This window comes from Pezoporus occidentalis, unplaced genomic scaffold (genome assembly GCF_034315485.1).
Source record: "Pezoporus occidentalis ecotype Australia unplaced genomic scaffold, CSIRO_AGI_Poc_V1 ctg4, whole genome shotgun sequence".
In the NCBI taxonomy this organism is placed as follows: domain Eukaryota; kingdom Metazoa; phylum Chordata; class Aves; order Psittaciformes; family Psittacidae; genus Pezoporus; species Pezoporus occidentalis.
This window is the reverse complement of record NW_026915724.1, coordinates 22,123,206-22,148,374: the sequence shown is the minus strand read 5'-3', so window position 1 is coordinate 22,148,374 and position 25,169 is coordinate 22,123,206. Positions and strand designations below refer to the sequence as shown.

General features: G+C 44.9%; 1 protein-coding gene and 1 pseudogene across 2 annotated transcripts; both read right to left on the bottom strand.

Moving 5' to 3' along the window:
* Positions 1-712: 712 nt before the first annotated feature.
* Positions 713-23,561, bottom strand: TWSG1 (twisted gastrulation BMP signaling modulator 1). 2 transcript variants are annotated; one of them, XM_062632961.1, is made up of 5 exons: positions 23,422-23,561; positions 21,284-21,449; positions 13,608-13,707; positions 8,896-9,162; positions 713-1,049 (listed from the first exon to the last, which is right to left on the bottom strand). In XM_062632961.1, the coding sequence occupies exons 2-5, from the start codon at positions 21,404-21,406 to the stop codon at positions 868-870; spliced, it is 672 nt and encodes a 223-aa protein (XP_062488945.1). In that variant the 5' UTR covers positions 21,407-21,449; positions 23,422-23,561; the 3' UTR covers positions 713-867. The 2 variants fall into 2 exon arrangements, with proteins under 2 accessions (XP_062488945.1, XP_062488946.1); XM_062632962.1 differs by lacking the exon at positions 23,422-23,561 and adding an exon at positions 21,868-22,374.
* LOC134171358 (U6 spliceosomal RNA) lies at positions 20,225-20,324 on the bottom strand (annotated as a pseudogene).
* Positions 23,562-25,169: the final 1,608 nt, after the last annotated feature.

The following is a 25,169-nucleotide window of genomic DNA, read 5'->3' as shown; positions in this document are numbered from 1 at the left end:
TGCAGGGTTGGAGAAGGTATTGGTCGGTGCTTGGTCGGGCTGGGGGGGGGGTGAGTTATCGGTTGGCTGGTGGTGAGGGGAAGTGAGTGAACGAGTTGTCTGGTTTGGTTTAAACCATGACAACTGAAAAGGTGGTTTTTTGCTTGTTTAATATAGAAATTACACAACATAGGCCCTAATGTACCTACAAGAGCTAGGCAAATGAAACTTGGAAGAAAAGTGCCCCATACATAGTGTTTTGTTGGGCAGCCCTTCTAAGAAGTTTGGATTTTATCCATGACAGCCCACGTGCTGAACTTGAGAAGAAAGCATGAGTTTTTCTTTTTGCCCAAATACCATTTTCACAATGAAAGGCTAAGCTGAAAACCTGGAATGTAATAAGATTAAAAAACAAGCCCAGAAACTAAAAAACCCACCAGCCCCTAAAGAACAACCAACCCCCTCCAACTAGCAGCCATTTCATTATCTGTTGAGCTTAGGTGATAGAAATCTCACTACCATACTCGTAACGTTTCCCTACTCTAAACTACAAGATATAGTACTACATTCTGAAAACCAGTATAGTCGATACTTTCAAATTAAAGGAAAACAATCAGAACAGCAAGGATGAGCATGGCTGTACCATTTGAGCAGAAATAAACTTAAAACGTAGTGTTGAAACTTCTACTAGTTAGCCTTGCTTACATGAATTAAAATTAACAGACAAGGGAAAAAAAAGTTTTCAGATTTTATACATCTTTTTTCAACCAGGTGCATTTAATTGCAACCAGTAGGCACTCCACCAAAACACAGTATTTGCAATCCCCATCTCTTTAACCGAGAGAGATTACTTTGGCCTCAATATTTCTATATTACAATTTTCCTGCTTCAAAACATGCAGTTCATACATTTTACAGTTTTACTGCCATAGTCGATGCATTCTGGCCCAATACACTCACAGCAGGCGTTGTGAAACCATCGGTATTTGGAAGCTCCCATGGACTCGCAAGAGATCTTGCACTGATGTATTGACATGCAGTCATCAAAATACACCACAGTACACATGTGTTCTAAACCAAGAGGGGGGAAAAATTTGGTTTAAAGGGTCTTGAAATATTTTTAAAGGTTAGTTAAAAATTAATAAAATGTGCAGCTTTTGAAGGAGGATTGGAAATCATCATGACTGTAAGGCATACAGAAAAAAAGGCAATAGTGAAAGCAGAGAGGAGAGGCAGAGAGCCAAGGTAAAAATCTATCAACTTCAAGTTTTCAGTGTCTACAACTCAACCTGTTGTCTGCTCTCCTGCTGGACTCATTCATTTCTACAGTCAGAGGCATGAATATTTGGGGGTTTGGCCCTCAGTTATCAAATATACCTTCTCAAGCAGAAGGATGGTCTATGTCAAAACAACAGGAAGGCATGTGTCCTCTGAAGGTAATACCAAGGTATCACTTTCACAGTTACCAGCAGTTGCTATATACCATCATGAAAAACTTCAGGTTTAGAGAAGTTATTTACAAAACATCAAACCCACTTATTTTAGTGTAAATGTTTTCTCCTTCCCACCCCCCAACTCCACAATATTCTTCAGCCACATTAAATCACAGAGAATCCAGTTTTCCTCAACTTGAAACTGCACACTTTTTCCTTCGTTTTTAAGCAAAACCACTAGTTTTAGTACTAACATTAAGAACCCCCTTCTGCCTAAATGCTGACTTTATTCTTCTAACAATCATGCAGTTACTTGAAATGCCATGAAGTTTGGTGTTGCAACTTCAAACTGGAGCTGAGGCATTCACAGCTATAGAACAAAAACATCCCTCCCAAGTCTACGTGCAGATTGTACCAACTTTCTTTTGTGCTGACCAGGTGATTACACCGTACCTTTGTTCATCCTCCAAAGGACTTGAATTATATTGTATTTACTTACAGCATTAACTTGGCACACTTTGGGGAAAAGCACAACTGTGAGCTGTCTGCACATATGAATATCTCACTTGCACACATCAGAGTTGTGAGTGGGAGATGTCAAAGGGCTTTCTAACCTATTGCTGCTTCTGAAGTATGGATCCAGGAGAAACATCCTGACCTACATTCCAACGTGGATTAGAAAAATGTAATCCAATCATAAATGGTAAACCAAGACAGGGTGGGTTGTTTTTTTTTTATGATTACAGAGATACAGAGAATGGTGAGTAACCAAAGGACTCTCAGAGCAGTGCAGCTGTTAAGCATACTGTTTATTCAGTCTCTTCTCTGTAAGCAAGTCTTGGGACGCTGATGTGCACCAGAACGTCCCCTTTAAAATTTGGGTGCCCCGTACATTAACAGCCTCAGTAGTAGTATGCACATCTCATGGCAAGCTCTTAAGGTGAGGTCCAAAGGTGAGTCGAGGATAGCAAGGGTCTCCATCACTTTACAAGTCATCAGATCTATGCAGTCAGCTTCCTCAGTACCAACAGATGATCTGTGTGGTGCCCATGCTTTCAAGCATGTGACAAGAGACAACACAACATGCAGGAAAGCATGATACATCCAACAGCTTTTCTTTTTCCTCTTTGACATCTGGAAACCCTTTTAAGACCTATCGTTTGTTAAAACGTTTTTGAGGGACCCTGACTACTGTCAAACTGTTTTGCCACTACCTCAACAGCTGCAAGAGGGTCACAGGACATGCTACCAGCCTGCTGAAAGCAAGACAGTATTCACTACCTTGTTTAGGTCTGAACTGATGGACACATCTTGCAGATGGACAGTGCAACAGGCAGTAAAGATTTTGGGGAGGAAGTGCAGACCCACAGCTGAAGCAGAAAAGCTGTACTGCAGGTAACGCTGCAGTTGTCCAAGAAATTTTGGAGTACCTGAAGCATTGCTGAGAATAACAAAGTATGTTGTGGCTGTGTGAGTCCTGTCCCATTCTTCGCACTTCTGTTTCTATGATTCTTTATAATAGAGCCTGTGGCACAACAACCAGAGGAAGAGAGTTCTCAAAGAACAAACCTCTGCCTAAAAACAACCAGTATATCTACAGCAGTATTTTGTTCACAGAGGGGAGAAGGAAAGAGCAAAATGGACGTGTATGCTTACATACCAGCCGTATATATACCTAAAGTGCTTGGCCAAAGCTGAAAAGTAGTAGGGAGATACAGCCATGACAGCCTTGAAGGCAAGAATCCACATAGAGACCATACAGAAGCTCTATCTTCTTATGGAGGACACACTTGGCAACATTCAGTCATCAGCTACAAACAGCTCAGATTGCCAGTGTCCCAAGAGGAGCAGACACCACCCGTTCTCAGGAGTCCCAGACATTCCCACAGGAGGTTTTCAGTGGAAGGGTAGGGTCAGAGGAAGTAGAGGTGAGTCTCCTGGCAGCATTCCTCATGAAATAAGCACCAGCAAGTGTCCTGTCGGTCATACAGTTCAGTGCTAGTGTGCAAGTACAGGATGTTACAGAAGCCTCTAAGACACATTCATACTCTTTGTACCCTCCTGCTTGATACCACTGCACTTCTTTGATAGTTTTTTACTAGTTTTCTTGTCAAGTTTGACCTTAAAAGCCATAGGTAGGGTCGGTCTTAGAAGGTGACAGCTGGAGGCACAGAACTTCTATCTCCAAACAGGCAATCCAGGATAATCCAGAAAGATTAGATTTCTTTCTGCAAAATCAGCTTTTGAGATGCCATCTCCACGTGACTGACCTAGTCTCTGGACCATCTTGCAAAGGCAAAATGACTCCTGGCTCACTCTAGACAGTAGTAGAACTCTTTGAAGAAACCAGAGCCCTCTCCAGGGGGTTGTTAGAAGCGTTCACTGCTATCATGTTGATCACTGCACTCTGACTTGTAACACACAAGAAGAAAGGCTAGGTCAGGAAAGCTTGTCAGGAAAGTTGTGTACACTCTGAGGTGGGCTAGCTGTTCCCAGCACTTGCAGGCTGTCTTCACGCCAGAGAATGACCAGTGCCCTCTGTGTTAGAAGACATCTGTGCTCTCTTTCATGTTAACCTCATCTGTGACAGCCTCTTGCATGTTAGTACCAGTTCAGTAGTCCTGGAGAAGCCTAGTTCATCAGCTAATGCCTGCTGGAATATGAAATAAACCTTGTGAAAGAAGAGCCTGTGATTTCTAGGATGTAAACATCAGTGACACTGAACTGAGAGACTGAAGACCTCTCTCGGGGGAAAGGAGGCCGGAGGATGAGCAGCAGCAGGTCCATAACCCTGGCAAAACCAGATGACAGCAGTCAGGTCCTGTGAGGCTGGTCTCCTTGACCACTCTCCCAAGACCAAAATGGAACCAAAGCCAGACATTAATCTTATTAAGGTGGCAGCAGCATTAATTTTGACCTAACTGTAGGAGGAAGTTTATTTCCACCTGCACACAAACCAAGAGGGTTAGGTCCTAAAGGACCAGTCCAAAATGCTGCGAAGGGGAGAGAACAGACTGTATACAGCAAGCAAGAACCAGCAGCAGATCTGGCTGGTTCCCAGCAGCTCTTGTAAGCAGCTGAAGGACATGTGCCGCGTCTTTGCTACCAAACTCTTTCTGAAGTCTCACTCGCTCAGACACTTGCCAGGTCTGACTGAGTCAGACTGGCCAGGGTGCTCTTTGTTTGTCACAGGACACTCCAGGTCACATCCTCAGCAGTGCCTGTGTAGAGGCTGAATTACTGAAAGCAGGAGAGTTCCTCACCTCAAACATTAAATCCCTCTTTATAGGCTGCAGAAACAGTTACACAGGGGAGAAATATACATACCTACAGGCTCAGCTGGGATTGTGGAGAGTATTTAACTTGTTTCACAAACCTAATTACACAGTCATCGCTCAGCTCCCTCAGCGTAGATAAAAAGGATGTTACTTGGTACAGTAACATCTCTTTCGTTTGCGTTTTGCCAATTTTCACGCAGTAAGGACTACAGACTACAGGTGTGGGGAGGGATAAGGATGAAGCAGCATTCTCTTTTCTTCCAGAAGGTGAACTTCTCACCTATTTCCACACACATCCCCCCCCACACCCCCAATTCATACTCAACAAAGGCTGCATAGGAGAAAAAAATCAATCAAGTCTAATTTCAAAATGGCCAGAAGAAATAGACTTGCATTTCTGCCAGATTTTGCTATGATACTGTCTGTGCTGCAAGTGAGATCCATATCAGTGCACTATGGAGGAATTTAGCAACTCAGAGAAGACAAAACAACTCTGTTCTTGCAAGTTAAGGAAAATGCTTATCTACAAGATGAGAAAACTTCCTGAGTTAGTGGCAGTTCCCTGCATGCAATCTTTGAAGCTAAAGGTGCTATGTGAGTTCAGCTGTCTGGTGGTCTATTTATTGGTAGCTCTGAGAGTACTTTAAAGAGGCAACTGTCCATCCAGCAGCCAAACCATTTTATGCCAATCAGAACTCATAAAAATAATTAATTGTTTTAAATAAAAGTCTTCCTAGAGTACCTACAGAGGCAGAAGCCACTTCAGTGGATTGCTAGCTCTCTTCTACCTGGCTGGCACTGGAGGGGAGCAGAAGTGCAGAGCAGACACCATCCCCTATGTCACCAAGCTGTGTAAGTCAGAAACCCTTAACTACAACACAGATTTTGTTTCATCAGTTGCCAAAAGATTATCTAGTTCCCCTCTCTCTCTCGCCAGCATCCTGTCATCATCTGAAACAATTAAGCTTATTTAAACATCTGAACTCACAGTTCAGAGCTCTGAGGGTACCAGCTGAAAGTAAAGCAAAAAGAGTAAAGTATGACTGTAGCTCTAGATTAACAGTCATTGCAATCCTCTCTTAAGTGTCAGAAACTACTGATACAAAGAACTACAGCAGCTCCAGCAGCACACGCATACTTTGGCAACTAAAATGTTAAAAAGTCAATTCACAGGAGGAAAGGGAAGACACTCATTAAGATAATAACGGGGAAGTTCAAGGTCTGGCGGGGAAGTTCAAGGTCTGGCGGCTGGGCTCACAGCAGGCTGGGGCGAGAAAGGAATGCTTTATATCCCACCACACTCCACCTCCTCCCGGATCTACAGCCACCCTCCCGGGGCCAGTGGCTTCATGCCACTCAGGCACAGAGCCTGTGGGCTCCTGGGGCTGGTGCTGCTTTTCCTGGCACTCATCCAGAACTGCATCGAGCGAGCCTCGCATCCTGGACCAGCTTAATGACAACCCCTCAAAAGTAAAACCAGAACTGTGTTACACAACATAACAAGGGGTATTTGTAGGCAGAGCCTTTCTGAAACTGGGGATATATTCCAGAAGTTAGCAGAGGAACTACTGTCCCCTTACCAAAATCTACCTCTCATTAGCCTCTTCCTCATTACTGGTTATGCAGTAGGCTGCTGCCAGCACACCATGTTGGAGTGAAGCACACAAGGAGCCACGAAGAACCACAAAATGGTGTAGGCACAGCCCTGCTAAAGAAATCATAGAGCATCTGTGTCCCTGCTTACAGGAATACTCCTTCGAATCCCTGAATATTACAGCCTTGAAGACAACTGCTGAGCAATTCACTTTAAGGACATCTCCATTTGCAAGATCTGCCCTTAAGCCTAACAGCGTGGCTGGGGAGAAGGAAAGGGTAAAGAGATGGTCTTCAGTTTCTTCCACTGCAGGGTATGCTTGCATGTACTGCAACTGAGCCTGCACACATACACATGCACAAACCCAGCCTCTGTTCAAGTGGTTCTTCCAACATATGCTAGCTTGTTAAACCACTGATTTGATTGTGTGACTGAATTTTCAATAGGCAGAAGCCATCAGAATCCAGCAACTTCCTGGGCTGCCTCCCTGTGCCCATGCTCACAAGGCTCTTTAGTCCTTGACCTACTACCCCTCCAACTTTTGGTTACTGCTTCATCAACGATCTCATCAAGTAAGTGTTAAGAAAAATGCCACCCCACGGTTCACACAACATCCAACACAAGCGGTACAACTCCCCAGATGTCCTTGCTTCCACCATACTACGCATCAACTGACCAAGGCCGGCACCCAAATTTTCTTTCCACCTTCTCTGTTCTCAATGCTTGAATCATCCACATTTTTATAAGCAAACTTTAATGACTTCTGAAAAAGCAGAGCACTAGAAAGTTACCTACACTGTGCCAAGAAAAGAGACTCCCCAACAGGCTTACATATTTAGATACTTAAAGTATAAGATGTTGAAAGCCATCTTCTACCTTTTCTAGTTCTTCACTGATCACTAAAATGGAGTAGGCACAGCCAATGATTACGAGAACAGCTCTGATATTTGTTTCTGTTCTTAGTGTCTACTGAAACCTGAAAACCAGTGGCATTTGGTAACTATTTCCAAACATAACTGCTGCTTTTGGACTGTCATCATTCCAGTAAAACCTTTTTCAACTTAATCTCTAATACAGTCTTAGTAAGTGAAATGAAGGAGACTTTTGACTAAGAAAAAATTGCAGTGTTATGTATTTGCCTGTTGTTAAATTCAAAACTCCTCCACACCCTTGAGATGAAATTCAAATTCCAAGTTTAATCCAAAACTATCATTAGCCCATCCTGTTGGTATGGTAGTAAAGGACTGACAGAGAACAGCCATCTGGACTGCAGTAGTTAAGTACAGCGGAATATTTTGAAGATTGTTCTAAGCATAATTTTTTTTTTCCCCAAGTATAATTTACCTCTTTAAATACTGTAGTGTTTGCACACAGGGCTTTTTGTGGCTTGCCATTTAACATGGCTTTTTGCATCATTCTCATAAAGGCAAGCAAAGGTTTTAATAACGTCAAAAACATATGAATGAGATGCTTTCTGAGCATCTGGTTTCCCAGTTCTGGAGTTAATTTATTTTTCTAATGTGTCTTAACCAAAGGAAATAAGAGATGTTGCCATTATGGTCCTATTTAATCAACAGCAGTCCTACTCAGAAACGTAACTAGGTCAAAGGTTCACAATGGCATGGCAAAGCAGTGTGTCCATCAATTAGGGTATCTTTCATTGGTAAGATAAAAGAGCCATCACAATAGAAACATATGAGGTAATGAATATTTAAAGTGTGTGTTGGGAAGGAAGCAAAGCATTAATTACACTAATAAAGCAAATCAGATTCTCTTTTTCCCCTGTTAAGCAGCAATTTCACTATGAACTGTTTATGAGATTCTTTTAAGTCTGATGTAATGATATGCAGGGAAAAGTACTTCAGGTTCAGTATGGAAACCAAGAAGCAGAGAGGATTTTTCTTTCTTATGCCACTGCTGTCACTACTTCAAATTTCTCATCCTCTCCCTCACTCCCCAACAATAGTCTGAAGTCTGTCCTCTAAAGTAAAGATAAGAATACAAAAACCTTGATATAAAAGTAAGAGCAATGAGTCCCCAAATTGCTTATTTTTAAGAGTGTCTGTCACATATCCCTCCTCAACCTAAAGAGAGATCTTGCTAATCTTACTCAGCTCTACTACAAACCATCCTCCTAAAGAGTTCAAGTTATGCCAACTCAGATGGAAGAAACAAACACCTACTCCAGATACAACGGTTTATGGCACATGGCTTTCTCAAACCCCTGAAGCCATGCATTTCAGTTGCCTGCCTCTGCACTGATACATGGTTTGGTTTCATGGTTTTTTGTCTGTCCTGTCTCCTAAGATACATGTAACTGCTTATGTGCTGGTGCATGCAAAATAACACGAACAATCTGCCTCATGCCACAGGACGAACTGTAGATGTAACAAACTCATGTGGTTCAGCATCTTCTAAGATCATCAGACACTTTAACACCATCTTCCATGTTCCTCAATACTTTTGCCTCACTCCTTTTGTTACTTCATGCTCAAAATTAGACTGAACTTTTCACTTTCTCATGGGAAAAGAAGAAGCAAGCACAGACAAGCATAGGGTATGCACCAAGAAGGCTCCTGGAAGAGATGAGAGGAAGGACACTACACTCATACCTTTGTCACTAGAGTAAGGTGCGTGGACATTGTTGCTTGCAACAGAGACGTTCTGATGCTGTGGCTGGTTCACTGTTTCTAAAAAGGAAACGAGGTTCTCGTGGTGTGACAGCTCTTCTGCCACGGGGAAGGAAACAATATTCCAGTTCAGCTGAGTATCCCCTTCCGTCAGTGCTCGGAAAAGGGAAGGAATTGGTTCATGCAACTCCTCAACAGTGCTCTTGGATGTTGGAGGTGTGTCACTGTAATTGCGAGGATTGCACATACCTGCAGAGGAATGAAACAATAAGTTACACGAAACTCCCTGAACTCCTCCTTGAAACAGGCAGGAATACGTAGAACATTTAGAACAGAGCCCTTTCATACATATTGCACTCTCAGCTCAATAGCAGAACTGCCACCAAATACAGCAGGAGGAGATTTCTGCAATGGCAGGTTTCACATCTCTGCAGACTTCCACAAAACACACCTGTAACTTGTGAGATCCAAGTGAAAAGAAAAACCTCATCCAAACAGCACTTCACTTCCCTTTTTATGCTAGAATGACAGTTTAGAATATGAAGATCTCAATGGAAGGTTTGTTTTCCCTGGGGAAAGAAACAAAGCACAGTATAATCGATACTAGCATGAATCTGGAATGAAAGCTTGCGACTGGATGAAGATAGTATCTTGACAAGTCCTGAGCTACATGAAACTTTTGATCACAATTCAAGTATTTGATCTCACCTGCTGCAGCAGTGCACTAGATCTTTTTAGTCATCTGCCAGAGACACAAAGATCACTGTCATAGAATCATAGAATAGTTAGGGTTGGAAAAGACCTTAAGATCATCTAGTTCCACCCCCCCTCCCATGGGCAGGGACACCTTACACTAAATCATATCACTCAAGGCCTCGTCCAACCTGGTCTTGAACACTGCCAGGGATGGAGCATTCACAGCCTCCCTGGGCAACCCATTCCAGTGCCTCACCACCCTAACAGGAAAGAATTTCCTCCTTATATCCAATCTAAACTTCCCCTGTTTAAGTTTTAACCCGTTACCCCTTGTCCTATCACTACAGTCTCTAATGAAGAATCCATCCCCATCACCCTTATAGCCCCCCCCTTCAGATACTGGAAGGCTGCTATGAGGTCTCCACGCAGCCTTTTCTTCTCCAGGCTGAACAGCCCCAACTTTCTCAGCCTGTTTTCATACAGGAGGTGCTCCGGTCCGCTGAACATCCTTGTGGCCCTTCTCTGGACTTGTTCCAACAGTTCCATGTCCTTTTTATGTTGAGGACACCAGAACTGCACACAATACTCCAGGTGAGGTCTCACAAGAGCAGAGTATAGGGGCAGGATCACCTCCTTCGACCTGCTGGTCACGCTCCTTTTGATGCAGCCCAGGATACGGTTGGCTTTCTGGGCTGCAAGGACTGAGCAAGGAGGGAGCATTACTTTACCTGCTTAGAGATAGCCCAGATGAACCTCGTTTTGCTACTTAGTTGGAGGGGTCACCACAGGCAAAATGCTTGTTTCCAGCTTACCTCTTCGTTACTTTTCAACATCTTTTGTGGTATCTTTTTTGAAACTTTGTAATCTTTTCTCTGTCTGCCACTTCCTACAAAGTATTTTTGTGATGTGCAATGCAGGTGCTAGTTTTTCATTAACCATTTAAACAGTAACATAACTAACATTTGTTACTAGCAATGAAACTGAAGGGTATCTTGATTTAATCTAACACTGAAACAATCAAGGTTAGAAAGAAAAGTTGTATCTGCATAGGTAGTTAAACTCAGAAGCCATAAAGTACCATTAGAAGTCACCTGGCAAGAGACACACAAATCCATTTTCCTCATGTACATCTGGATAACATTTTGGATAGTTTCGCAGACACAGTTTTAGATGGCTACAGCTGCAAAGCACACCAATCCTTAAAGTATCAAAGAAATATAGGACATAAACGTTCAAAGACTACCTGTTCCATACAACCCATGCATCTCCTACCCTGCAGATACATTAGGAGTCCAGCTTCAGAAACCGTGTTTAACTGGAACCTTATACAAACCCCCAGTCTTTTCAATCTAAGGAGGTGCATTTCCATAATGAACAAAGCAGAGGGAAGTTTATCCGTGATGATGAGTATGAAATCTGGCAAATCCTAAGCAAGTGGTTAGCATTACCAGTGTTTAATAACAAGAACACCACAAGACTGTCTGCTCCTATAAAAAGGTCTTCAAAGATGTTCCTGGACTCACTGCTCTAACTAAAGATTTCTATCCCTGCATTAATGCTTCTTAGTAAGCACATGGAATATTCATCACACAACTGGAATAAAGCATGCCCACCTGAAAATGAACTGGGAAGATACCAAACCAGGTAAGGGTTTTGTACAGATACATCAAGAGACATACTTTAGCTGATGTCTCTGTATGAACATTGTGAAATGGAATCCAATGAGCCTTTCTAGGGGCCCCCTCTGTTAGGTGGGATTCAGAAAATAGATTTCACTGGTAAGAAGAATACACATGAAAAATAACACCCAGATTGTTTATTAGAGTATTGCAGAATGTGTATGAGTTTGTGTGTGTACCAATGCACTATGAAAACATTACCTTAAGATGGTAACAAGAAACCATAGCTCATAGTTTAATGGATAACTGCTCGTTCCACAAAGATCCTTCCCTCTTACTATATGGATAACTGCTCGTTTCACAAAGATCCTTCCCTCTTACTATTTTAACAAGTATTTTAATTATAATTATATTTATATATAATTATTATAAAATTAAAATAAAAAACTTATATGAGCAGCAACTGGTCAAGAACAAACATGTCTACATTACCTCTTTGAAATGGATGAGAAGATGCAGAAATGGGCTATTGAAATGATGGAAGCAGACAAGCCTTTACAGGAGGGACTAGAAGAGCTTAATTCACAAAGCTTAGAAAAATAAAGATCAGAGGAACCTGTTGCTGTTCTCCCTCCTCCAGTCTCATTTTCCCCGTCAGATAAGGGAGATAACATCCACACAAAACACAGGGCATTAAAGTCAGTGCTGCATGATAGGAGGTAATTCCTGACTTCAGAGCAGACATGACGTGAAAGACACGACAACCCATCTGCTTTTACATTAGACATGATCAGCTTTTAAAGAGACTTAAATATCAGCTCAAGTATCATCCAAGAACTGTCTCCAGGGAGCTGGGTATGGCACGCACTCTTTCTTCATTTGAATAAGGGTACAGGAAGGAAGACCCTATGCTAAAGAGAAGAACAGGACTATACCATAGAACCAACAAGGTCTGAGGCACCTGCAAAGCCATCAGGAGATGGTTTAGTATACTTGGTACTGGAAACTGAACCTGAAGCCTCATCATCTTCTGTCCTGGATAACACCATGGGAAGAGCAGCACAACAAGGAGTAAGTAATCTGCAGATTTAGGAAAAAAAAAAAAACAAACAGCCACTTGTGTGTGGAGTTTGCTTGCTTTCTTTACAATCCCTAGAGGCAGGTCTTTCCTCTCCCTAGAGGATACTGGCATACTATGCCTTGATTTCTACAGCAAACAACTGTTCTGAACTGGGAAAATAGTCTACTGTCCTATTCCTTACTCTTATGACTGAATATGCCAACACAAGATGATGCTGGAAGGGCAAAGGGGATGGGAGCCCAAGATCTAATATAAAATACAAACTCTAGGGCCTCTTTCTAAATGTATATTCTCCAGAGGTGCAGGGGCTGAAAACACTTTATGCCTTTGGGGAGAATCTCACATGCACAGGACCATGCCAGTCCACTGCTTACTGAAGAAGAGTAAAGCAAAGGTAAGCTAGCCAGAGCCAAAGAGAAAGCAGGATGTCAGAAAGCATATTCACATCATGATGGAACAAGAGAGACAATGGGCTGAAAAGGAGCATTTTGACATTAAACAGCTTCATGAATTCAGACAAGACTCAGTCAGCCAGAGAAGCTGAGAGCAGGTACAACACTCAAGATGCATCCCTTTCATGGAAGCCAGAAAGATTTTGAATGGCTGCAGAGAGAGATTTCCAGCAACCACAGGAGGACAAAGCCTTCCAATATGTTTAAAACAAGAGATGGAACTAGAATACATCCTCCACAAGCAGGGGCACCATTCATTTTCAAAGATCTGGGCACTCTAAACACTACCTGTTAGTAATAACACTGTTCTTGTTATCCTACAGCTAATCCCACAGTAGGAACTTGTATGCCTCCTTCTCATCCTCCACAAAGAGCTTTTTTTGCAAAAACAAGAAAGATGAAAACTTTGGCCATGGCTATTTCCTATTAGTCCCAAGAATCCACAAGGGAACTGTAACCTAAAATTGTCCCTGTGTGGTATCTGTCAGTACACTTTGCAGTTAGAAACCTCCATATGCCATCCAACCCCATGAACCACGTGCTGCGTAATTTCCTCAAGATGACGATTCAAAAAGGAGTTTATGTTTTAGAGACAAAATTAATAGTCAGTTATGACGACATTAACCAAGAAAAACCTGGCCTATGGCCACTCCACAAGGCAGATACAGCCTTCCAGTGTTTGGCTCCTCACAGTAACTTATTCAGTGCCCACAGAATGAGCTGCAAGACGTTTAAAGCACAGATTCTGTCCCAGTGTTTTACTTCTATTATAAGACTGTGAGCTCAGCACGTAGCAGGAGAAAGCAATTTAAAATAGAAGAAAATCCCAAAGAAACACAAACTTACCAACACAGTCACAGCACTCATCCCACAGGGTGCCCAGGCAGAGCATGCACTCCTTGCAGCAGGAACAATTCCCTTCCCCAGGGCGACACTGACATAGCTCCTGAAAACAGAAACTCATTACAGAGCAGCAATCCCAGATGTAAAATGTGAACACAGCAGAGCAATTCTTTCTCAAGCCACAACTCAAATTACAGCATTAAAAAAGCTTAGTGCTCTAATACAGTGAGTAAATGGTACAATAGCTCCAGCCAAAGAACTTACTTCAGTTTACAAAAAAGAACTTTTGCAACTTTGGGTTTGTTACATTTTTTAAAGGTGACATTCTGAAGACAAATCTGAAGTCAGCATTTAGAAGAGGAAAAAAAACCTATTAGAAGCAGAGAATGGTTTGGGTTGGAAGGGACCTTAAATATCACCTAGTTCCAAACGCCCTACCACAGGCAGGGACACCTTCCACTAGACCAGGTTCAAAGTCCCAACCAGCCTGTCCTTAAACACTGCCAGGGATGGGGCAGCTACAACTTCTCTGAGCAGCCTGTGCCAGTGCCTCACCACCCTCACGGCAAAGAACTTCTTCGTGATATCTAACCTAAATCTCCCATTTAAGTTTATTCATGGGAAAGGTGTGTGCACTTCTATGTATGCCTGAATCTGCAAGTTCTTTGAACGTTTTCACAACAGGCAGTTCAAAGAAGGATGTTTCTTCATATATAAATAGTGTGTGTATATTATAATTTAGCTAAAAATGTTACTGTAAGCCACATGCACATGCTCCAGAAGATACATGATGTCCACCATCACACCTATTCATGGGTTCTCAAAGGAACTTACTCAGTTAAGTCACCTGACTGCAGGATTTTGTCCAGTATTAGTGACCAGATTATTTTCCCCAACCATGTCCAGCTGATTCCTTTTTGCTGTTACCAAAGACTTCTGCAGCCTCCAGAAAGTGCAATGGCACACACTTATTTTTCTTTAACCATTATTAAGCCAAAAAGATAGAACAAGCAAGAAGACAAACCTTTCTCTTCGCATCACCTAAACCTGAAGGCACTGGTTTAGCAAACCTGCTGGAGACTTGTGGACCTCAAAGCCTGGAAACAGCCTACATGGATGAAGAAAATTCAAAAACCAGGCAGTCTCCTTCCCTCTATCTCAAATCCATACTCGTAATTCCACTCTGGCCAAAAGACTGTGGCTACGTGGCAATAACACAGGCTTGAATTACACCACCGTGCAAAAAGTGGACAGCCAAGAAGTCACATTTGGTTGTCCTAGGAATTTGGTTGTGATGACGTCTGCCTTACTATCACGTTACACACAACTGGTGAGAAAAGAACATCCCATTACTGGAAACACTGACCACGGGATCCTTCCCACCCTTGGCTGTACTGGAAGAGTCATCGGCAAATCTCTGCTGTGCACTGGGCCAGGGAGAAGGTGACTCCCATCCTTGCTCTTTGATCTCGTTCTCCAGAGGCAGGGCAGTGACATGCTGTGGTGTGGTCCAGAGACCCACATGGACAGGAGGGAAGGGCAGGAAGAGGGTTTGGTGTGAAATTCTCCCAACCTGGAGTCACCACCAGAGGCTCCACCTCAGGTAACCACAGCTGGGTCAGGGACAACACTCCTTGCAGGCAGACACAAACATCACCCACAAAGTCTCGCTGTAGCACGTTGGGAAGAAGCCAAGGGGGCAAAATTCCACTTTTTAAGTGGAAATTTGTTAAGAAGCATCAGGAAGGGGAGAAAGAGACATTTTGATACCAAACATTAGGAGCGCATTTGCTAGGCAAGGCACAGAGATGCACCTGATCATGTACAACCCCTGTTCTCTATTTGGCAACACCAGCAAATGCAGATGTCCACTGGCTGTAGGTGCACAGGGACTGCCTCTCACTCACACCAGCTCACATGAACCAACAGGAGACCAATGAGTGCATTTTGGAGGGAGAGGCCAGACCAAGGTCTGGCTAGGGGATGGGGCTTAAGAATACAGCATATGAAGCTGCAACACTGCCCATTCTGAACTAAAACTGAACAAACCCTAAAACGTGCTGCAGGCATGCTACAATGTCTTAATGTAGTATAAATGCATCGACTTCTTATTTGCCTTCCACTCACTTCATCCCAGATCATAAATCTTCTTGAAGCCCACAAAGAAACAAAATTCACAGACTATTCTATGTGCTACGTAACGTGCCTGCACACTTTAATGTGAGCTGTTTGCCCCCCTGACTGACCGAGCATGAACTGCTGCTCCACATGCATTTCTGCAACATGCAACCTTCGTGAGTCTTGGATTTTTATTTACAGAGGGGAAAGCTTCCAAGATTTTTTTACTTCTGCATCCTCAGAATTTATTAATGCCATCTATTACTGTGCTACTTCCAAGTGAAAGATGAAAAGCAGGCTTGTTAGTAAGAGATACAAATTTTTCCACAAGAGGAAACACCACAAACTTAGAAAGATGACTTATGTGAGTGAATGATGTACTTGCTAAATATTTATCTTACTGTTTGATAAACAGATAGATTGTGTCAGCCTTGAGAACAAAGAGCCTCAATAAAATAGCTTTAAAACCAACCATGAGTAAAATACTGTTACCTTGGCCAGAGAATACCGTTAACACATATTAGCATTAAAAATATCCTACATATTTGTTCATCAACAGGAAAACTGAGCAAACAACTTTACACTTATTAAAGACATTGCAACACCAACAAACCAGCTCGTGGGGGGAGGTGATTCTCCATAACCTGTTAAATGTAATGTGCGGATCAAAGCCAGAAAATTCACTAAATTTAAGTTGTTTCAGTTTTCTATGAGTATTCTCACAGAATTAAACGCAACCTTGAGTTCCGTGTTTGCAACATAGTGAAAAAATGTCTGCTTAGCATCTCTGTGTGTAAGCATTATCTTGGGATGGCAGCATTACACCTACCAGTTATTTTAACAAATTCATTTCATAGGTAGGGCTTATGAGCAGTGCAATTTTTTAAGCCTTTCTTTTATTATTATTATTAGTAGTAGTAATTTGGAGGGTGAGGAGGGAGGAAAGAGCAATGTAATTCGTTTGTCTTCTGCACATTTCTTCAGCTCCCCCCTTCTCAGAGTCTGACAGGCTCTTCAGGGCAATAACTGTCTGTTCTTCCATATGTTTGCTTGCATGTACATGGTTTCCTTAACCACTTTTGAGTCCTTCTGCCTGACTCATCTCCACTGGATACTTGTACGGATACATCTTTTTAAAAGAACGCTAACATGAGACGTGGGTGAAGCGAGGCAGAATGAGAAACGTTCCTTGTTGATGGCTTGGGGGTGGCAAGGCGTCAGTGGAAGAAAATATTACTCATAAGTCAGCTTGGCAACTTCCCAAGCTGAACTACTGAAGGTGCATCGGAGAATGTATTTTGCTAGGCAAGAAATAAGCTTCCCAGTCTAAAAATACTGCATTGAATAGGAAGCGGGCATGTTTGTACAATGAAGACACTTCTGCTCCAGAGAGCAAATCAAGATTCTTACAAGGTATTTAACATCTGCCTGTTTTTCAAAGCTTTCTCTAAATGACAGAGACTGCTTTCTCAGTGCAGTGAGAAACAGGACCTGGAGGCATTGGCAACATCTCTGCAAACTGGAAGGGGGAGTGAAAGAAAAAGAGCTAATGGTTTTTTTCCTACAACAGTTTAATAACAGAAAGTTTCCTGGAAGCAAACCAGCCAGAACTGTTTTGTTAACCCAGCTGTGTTACCTACTACAGCAACAACATACACACAAAAAGTAGCCTTTGGATGCCTGAGCCCTGAAGTTAAGGAGTGGTGTTCATCTCATACCACAGGGTTTAAAAGTCTGGGAAACCCTTTCAAGCTGACAAGTTTGTACACAAGTTTAACAGGAGGTGAAGAAAAAGATGAAGAGGGGTTTTAATCAGAGCGATACCACACCAGCTGAGGTGACTGCGGGCAGGTAGTGTTTGGGAGAGAAAACTCTGTTCTCCACAAAACAACCCCTCTTCAGAAGGATCTGACATCCATGTCTGAACTGCAGCACTGTTAGTTTCCTGCAGACAGCAGTAGTTTAAAGAGCTGTCGCACATGAGACAGCAAAGCTCGGCTTCCAGCACAACATGGACATACTACTCCAGCCTGACAACCGCAGGTAGCTCTGCACTGCAAGAGCTAGCCTGGGGCTTGCCTCAAACCCATCTGCTATGAACAATTGTGGGAATGTCCCATCCTAGAGATTTCTGTCCTCAAGGATTTCCTCCATGTCGCATAGACACACTCCACCCAGCGAGCGTAGCTGGTCTTCTCATCTCCTCCACACATGGGAACATCACAACCACCCAGGCGTTCGAGTCAGCAACAGATGTGCTGGAATAAATACTGCAATACACACATCATGTGCAACCCAGCCTTGGTGGCCTACCTGAAGAGCAAGGTAACAGTCAGGTATTGACTTCAATGCTCCAGTCCCAACGACATAGGAAGGAACTATGTTCAAAGCCTTCAAGGGAACTAATATTGAGGTCCCACTCTCTACACTCCCAAGTCTTAATCTACAACTCCTTCAACAACTACAGGAAGCCACAAAGGTTTTTTTTGAGAAAGCTGAGCTTACACAGAGAGATGCCTCAAGCTATTTTCTTATAGGACTTTGCTTACAGAAAACCAAGAATTAGGCTATGAGTGCACCAAGGAAACTAAGGCCTCAAGATGTAGACGGAAAGCTGAACGCATGCAAGTTGTTGATCTCATGCTCTGTTTTGGATCTAACGAAATAAATATTTATGTAGGGACCACCCTTCAGCAGAGCAGCTCCAAGGAGTGGCAGCAATGACTGCACTGACTTCTAGCCATGCCGGCAAAAATATTTATGTTAACCGTATGCTTCTTCAGAGAGCAGGTCCTCTGTCTCATTATGTCTCTGAGACAGGCAGCCTTGCTTTCTGCATGCAGATACAGATGACAAACATCCATGCTCTGTTTGTTCCCCAGTTGCCTCTGAGTGACATTATCTTGGTCTCATTGCCAAACTAGAACACTAATAAAAACAGGTGAGGGAAAAATGTCATGCAATAGTCAAGAAAACTCACTCAATGCTATTGTAAGTTCAGATTTCTCCAGAAGAGTTTAAAGGGGAAAAAAAACAAACATGGATATACTCATCTGCTCTAAGTCAAAGCTTTAGAAGCCTTCATAGTGACAATCAGTCTGCCTGTTCTTCTGTAAGGAATGAATGCTGACAGGTATGTCACTCCTATTTGCAGGAAGAAAGCAGCCAGACAGGGAAACTGAACAGTGGCCTTCTGTAATCATAATCATACACAATTCACATGGTGCGGGTTACTTTAGGGTCTCAGAGAATTGCATACAGTTTTGATTTGAAGGAAATGCTTTAGAAAGGGATTCCACATCACCTATGCAAAGAGAGAGCATGTCTACTACAACACGTAAAGCAGTAAAGGGGTGTCTGCATGCACAGGGCTGTGTAACTGCAGAGATGCCAACATTATCCAAGCAAAGCAGAGTTATGTGAGCCACCTCCAGGCAGTGCTGAACCTCAGCTGATCCCAGCAGCAGGGACTCCAGCAGCATTAGCTCCGCTTCTCCACCAAGTACTCTCTTCAGACTAGCTCATAAAAATGAAGTTTAAATGCTGACTGTCTCAAGCTTGGCTTGATAAAAGCTAAGTGATTACTTGGGAAGGAGACATCTGTGGGCTCCATCAGCATCACAGAAAAAGGAGGCAATAGGTCTCTCCTGTTTTCCCCTTCATCTGGACCAACAGCTTTCCCCCGAATCAACAGATCTGTACCACTGCGCTTGCTATTCAAACAGCTCATACATCCAGTGCACAACTGGCACCATACTTTTTAAAGGTTTCAGACCTAAAAGGTGATATGAAAAAATGCAACAGAAGGAACTTCTGAGAGCATCAATTTGTGGCAGCGCACAATGCCAACCGCACCAACAACAATAGTGGCATTGTCTCTGGAAAAGTAAAAGCCTCTTTCTTGCTCCCTTATTTAACAACTCCACAGGCAATGGTGGGGCTAAGGAGAAGCAGCAATTCCCATTTCTGGGGGCTTTTCTTTCTAAGCTATAGCAGTGCAGGCGCCAGACAGAAGACAGTTCAGCCTGCAGCCAGTCTTCATCTCACAGGATGGATTTGTGAATCCAACGAGTATTTTTATTTGTAAACCAGACAAATTTTATACAGAAGCCAATGAAATGAAGCAAGCACGGAAATGCTTCATGCCACTTCAGCACCACTTTTCAGACTGTGACCATACATTTACAGTAAGCAAGTGTACTAGCACGTTAACCACCGCATGACGCTTGTGCTCTCTGCTACTGCCTTTCCAACTTACAAAGAAGCAGTTTCATTTAAAAGAAACTGCAACTGACACTATCGAGGTTCCTTTTTCCAATACAGAGTCAAGAAGCATGCTCAATACACCACTGATAAATAAACACTTGGTAGTTACCAGACCCGCTTGCAATTTTGCTAGAAAAGACACTTTCGTCCTGCTGCCCACCATACCTTAGAAACACAGAATCTTAGAATCAGCTAGGGGGGAAAAGACCTTTAAGATCATCAAGTCAAAAAAAAAAAAAATAATGGAACGTTTCATGAACTTGTATGTCATCCTTGTGCAGGGACCTTGCTGATCTCTGAATCATTCCAATTTCAGTATATGTGCTGCCACAGCAAGAACAACTCCTGCTTAACTCCTGCTGTATGAGCAACCTGGTCTCAGTCTGTTTTTTTCACTGAAGACAGACACACAGCAAGTCAAAAGCAGCATCTGGATTTGAGTTAAACATCTGTGTGGTTTGGGGTTTTTGGTTTGTTTGGTTCTTATGCTTCTTAGTGGACTCATGCTTTCAGAGCTTGCTCACTCATTGCCATTAGTAGCTGTCAGTCCCTCCTGATCAAAAAGCTTTCCTGAATGCACCTCAGGACAAGTTTTGCCCCTACTTGTGTTTGTTCTCACATGTGAACTTTTAGAATCACAGATCATTCAGTTCCAACCCCCCTACCATGGGCAGGGACACCTCACACTAGACCAGGTAGCTCAAAGCCCCATCTAACCCGGCATCTTCTAATTGACTGTACAAACCTGATGTTGTGGAAGGCATCAGACATCAAGTACTGACCCTTTGCCTGGGCCAGGAGAGTAAAGAAAGCAGACAGATTGCAAGTTGAGAGAGTAGATAAGAACACCTCAGAAAGATATGGGAGCACTGTAAGCACATATGAACTTGTGATATTGCAGTTAACTTTAAAAAGTACAATTGCCCACAGAAACCTTTGTAATAGAATGTCTGTTTCAAATTGCTGCTTGTTCCTAACATCACTAATAAAGAAGAGACTGAAAACTAAGCGTGTGAATGGAAGTGGCTTCTAACAATAACCCAGCAATCATAATCCTCAACTAGAAAATGTTTCTGTTAAGAAAAGAAACATGTCCATTGGTGCACGCACTTAACATTATCTATGAATAATCTGGTAATCTGCATTTATACATGCAGGAGACCAAATTAGCTTCTTTAAAACACATTATTTAACATAGAATACCAGTTATTTGTATCACTGGATCTTTTCAAGAGGCAACTTCAGAACCTTGTCTTGAAACACATAAAAGCAAATAAAGGAAATAGGACTCATACCTGTATCAGGCATTTACTGACATCGCTAGCACAGAGAGCCTTATTGCAGCCTGTTGAGGACTGGGTCCACAGCAGGAAGAGAACGATGGTGACGGTGGGCGCAGTGATGTACTGCAACCTCATGTTTGCTGCAGGTGAGTGATTTTCACAAGTACTTCAACCAGCACTGAAATAAGAAACAGCAACTGAAAAGGCTATTGGGACACAAGTGAAATCCTGCCATTGCCTTCCCCTGCAACTCCTTCAACAAAGATTAATAGAGATTAATACTGGGTCAAATTGGGGTGCTTAACGTCAAACCCAACCCCTCCTCCTGCAACTAATTTGTTTATTTGAAGCTTTCTGCTACTGCACCTATGCATTAATGCTACAATAAACTTAAGGTGAACAATCTCAACTTTGCAGTGTCAAATATTACAACCTATAAGCAGTGGCGACAAAAAAACGCCTCAGAAGAGGCAAGCCACCAGTGAAGACCTAATCCTGTCAATGCATAAAGCAGAAGGGTAGGTTTCCTGTAGTATGCCCTCAGGCTAAAGGTAGGCACAGGTGTGCAGGACCAAAGCTATACAGCAACCTTTTACCACGTGTAAGGTTAAGCTGCCGTGTCATCTTTAACCAGCAGTTAGATGTCACACTGCTGCTCAGCTCAGTCACAACGCTGTCGGATTCCTTCTTTGTTAGGTACAGACACCAATACTTCAAAACCATAAAGTTCCGGGGTCTCTGAATGACTTTCAAGAGCCAAACAAGTGACTGAAGTCAGCTGAAGACGAGCATCTGCTACTTCAAACAGGCAGAGGAGCTGGGCTGGTTCAAAGCATTCCACCTTTCCCCCTTTGTGCAAACCCAGCTTGTCGGCAGGTGGTATTTGTTACGAGCCCGGCGATGATTAGTGGTGTGCCACCGAGCTTCTACTCCTGCTCAGCATGTGCCCCCCCGGCAGAAGAGGACCGTGTTGCACTAGGCACTGTACCAATGTATAATAAAAGGCAGCCCATGTTTGGGCAAGCTTACAGTGAGCCTGTATTGTTCTCCTAAGGGGGAAAAATGCTAATGGGGCCCTGGATTTCTTTCTTTTGGTATCTAGAAATGTTCTTCTGCTTTATGAAGTGAAAAAAAAAAGCCACCACTCTGAATGAACAATTGGCAAATATGAAAGGGAGAAAATAAGCCAACATGTAAATAAGGCACGATCCGGACATTTAAGCCTGTGTCAGATTAGTCTCACAATGGTTATTAAACACTCCCGACCTCGCCGTGCTGGGCGCACGGCCATCTGTACCCATGTAGGACCGGGGAACCCCCCCCATACGAGACCCGCTTGGAGAACACGGGATCCTTCCCCTCAGCTGGGGCACCGCGTCCTCTCCCTGGCACCCAGAGCAAAGGAAGCTTCCCTTCGGCTACGGACGGTTCAAACCCGCGGGTGCGGGTGCCGCTCTCCGGAGGGGCAGCCACCGAACGCGGGGCAGGCTGGATGCTCGGCCGGGTGCGCGATCCAGGCGCGTTTCAACACCGCACCGCCTCGGCCAGGGGCTGCCTTACATAAAGGGATCCCGAGAAGCGGAGCCCGAGCGGTGCCATCCCCACCGGCTCCCCGGGGTGACCGGGCCAGGCGCGCACCCCTTCCCCGCGCTGCCCCCTCCTTTCCCGCGACTTTTATCCGGCGCCCCCCTCCTCCCGAGGCAGGACCCTGCCCGGGGCCGGCCCCGCTCCCCCTCTCTGCCGGGCTCACCCCGCTGCTGAAGGACCTCCAGAACTGCCCCGGTCACACGCGCTCTGCTCCCGCTCCCCACCGCCCCCGGGAGGCCCGGGCCGCAGAGACGGCCCCGCCAAGAGCCCGGGAGGCCGGTGACAGGGCGCGCACCCCCTGCCGAAGCGGCGCGGGGCTGGCGGGGCCCCGCAGGGGGAACACCGCCGAACCCCCCATCCCCCGGCAGTGGGGGCCCGGCCGCCGCCGCCACCTCCTCCTCCTCCTCCTCCTCCTCCTCCGGCCGGCAGCGGCCGGCTGCGCAGGGCCGCCCCGAAACTTTCCTTCCACAAAGGAGCACCCGCGGCCCCGCCGCCTCCTGCTCATCCCCGGCCACCGGCACCCTCCCGCCGCCCCCCCCCCGTTCCCCTGGCTGCTGGCTCACCGCACCGCGCCGCGGGCCGGCACCACCCGCTCCGCAGGCGGCTCTCGCTGCTCCGGCAGCGGCGGCAGCACCCGCACGCCTCGGCCGCTGCTCCCCCCTCGGCCGCAGGCAGCGCGGAGGCGGTGGCGCGGCCTCGCCTCGCCCCGCCTCGGGGCACCGTCAGGCGCCAGGACCCTCCTCCCGCCGCCGGCTGCGCGCCGGGGGACCCTCCGGCCCGGCGGGCGGCGGCTGCGCGGAGCGGGGAAGGGGGCAGGCGCGGGATGGAGCCGCGGAGCCCGGGCGCTGGAGGAGCGGGTGAGCATCCGCCTCCGACCCGAGCGCGAGCAGGAGAGGGCGCGGAGGTCGTGTGGGGAGAAGAGCAAGAGCCGGGCCGGGGGCGCTGGGTGTCACCGGGTGGCTGCTGCGAGAGGCAGCCCCGCACCCAGAGCTGCAGATGAGCCCTGAGAGAGAAGGGGACGCGGGAGGCCGGCGCTGGCAGCGGCAGCGCCCGGGGCACTCGAGGCTGGCGGTAAGTCCGCAGCAGCTGTGCCTGAGGAGGAGGGTCCCGGGGCTTTGGGGCAGCCCCGCTCAGGATCTCAAACAGCTGCGGCATCCTCCTACCGGCCAGGCTGCGGGGACCAAGGTAACGAGTCTGGTCCCCAGGAGGAAAACGCGGGAAGAACCTGGCAGGGACTTGGAAACTCCGGGTAGCCGTCAGGCCTCCTGGGAGACGCTCTCCTTGAAGGAAGCACGGCCATCCTGCCCCAACAAGTTGTTACTCTATTTCATCTCATCCCTTCTTCTGACCCCCCACCTCGCACCGCTTTGTTGAAGGAAATCCACAGCTGGGTGTCCTTAAACAACACACCAGGTATTGTCCCCCAAAGTAGACCTTGGAAAACAAGTAAATTACACGACTGGAACAAATCCTGCATTCATACCGGATATGCCAAGAGATCACTGTCTAAGGGACTGAAACATTTTGTCAGTCCAGTTTTCTGAGCAACTTTTACTAAGCAGTTGCAACTGTAAAACACAAAATCTGTTCCACAGACCCCAGTAGTGGGAAATCGCCTCTCCTTGTAAAGAAGACACAGTCTTCCCTTAAGCAACACCTGTCTTTGGATCTCCTTGTAAAATGGGTACTGCAAAGCCACTTTTATCACAAACCTGTTTCTGTTCATGCTTCCAGAGGATGAACTTTCCCTTTTACAGGAAACACCCTGACCCCCTGCACTCCTGCCAGGTCCCAAAGGCCTGTGGGGCTGTTCCTGCTGCCATCCTGCTACCCTATTTGTGTCACAGCGGGAGCCCCAGTGGACTCGGACCTGCTGAGGTACCATTGTAAACCACGCCAAGTCCCAGTTGTCTCCTCCGTCCCAAGCATTTTTGTCACCTGCACAGCCAATGCTCCTGCAACCCAGTTTGTCCTTCCCGTTCTTTACGCAATACTTTGAATTATTTGTAACCCATACTTCCTAACGCCTGGATCGGGATCTCCCATTTGCAGATATATAACTTTTTAGTATCCGATGGAAATAACCTAACACGTATTTACTAGTTATTAACACTTGTAGCTTTTCCCATTTCCTCCCTTGTCTTTTAAAACAGGTAACTCAGACATCTGTATTATTTTAAAAGTTTACAGCTACTGTCAGAAGAATATTTTATTTTCAGAAGAATAATATTTACATTTTCCTGAGCACATCTTCAATTCTGAGTGATGTCAGGAAGACACTCCTATATAAAAGCAGGAACAACTTCTTCCA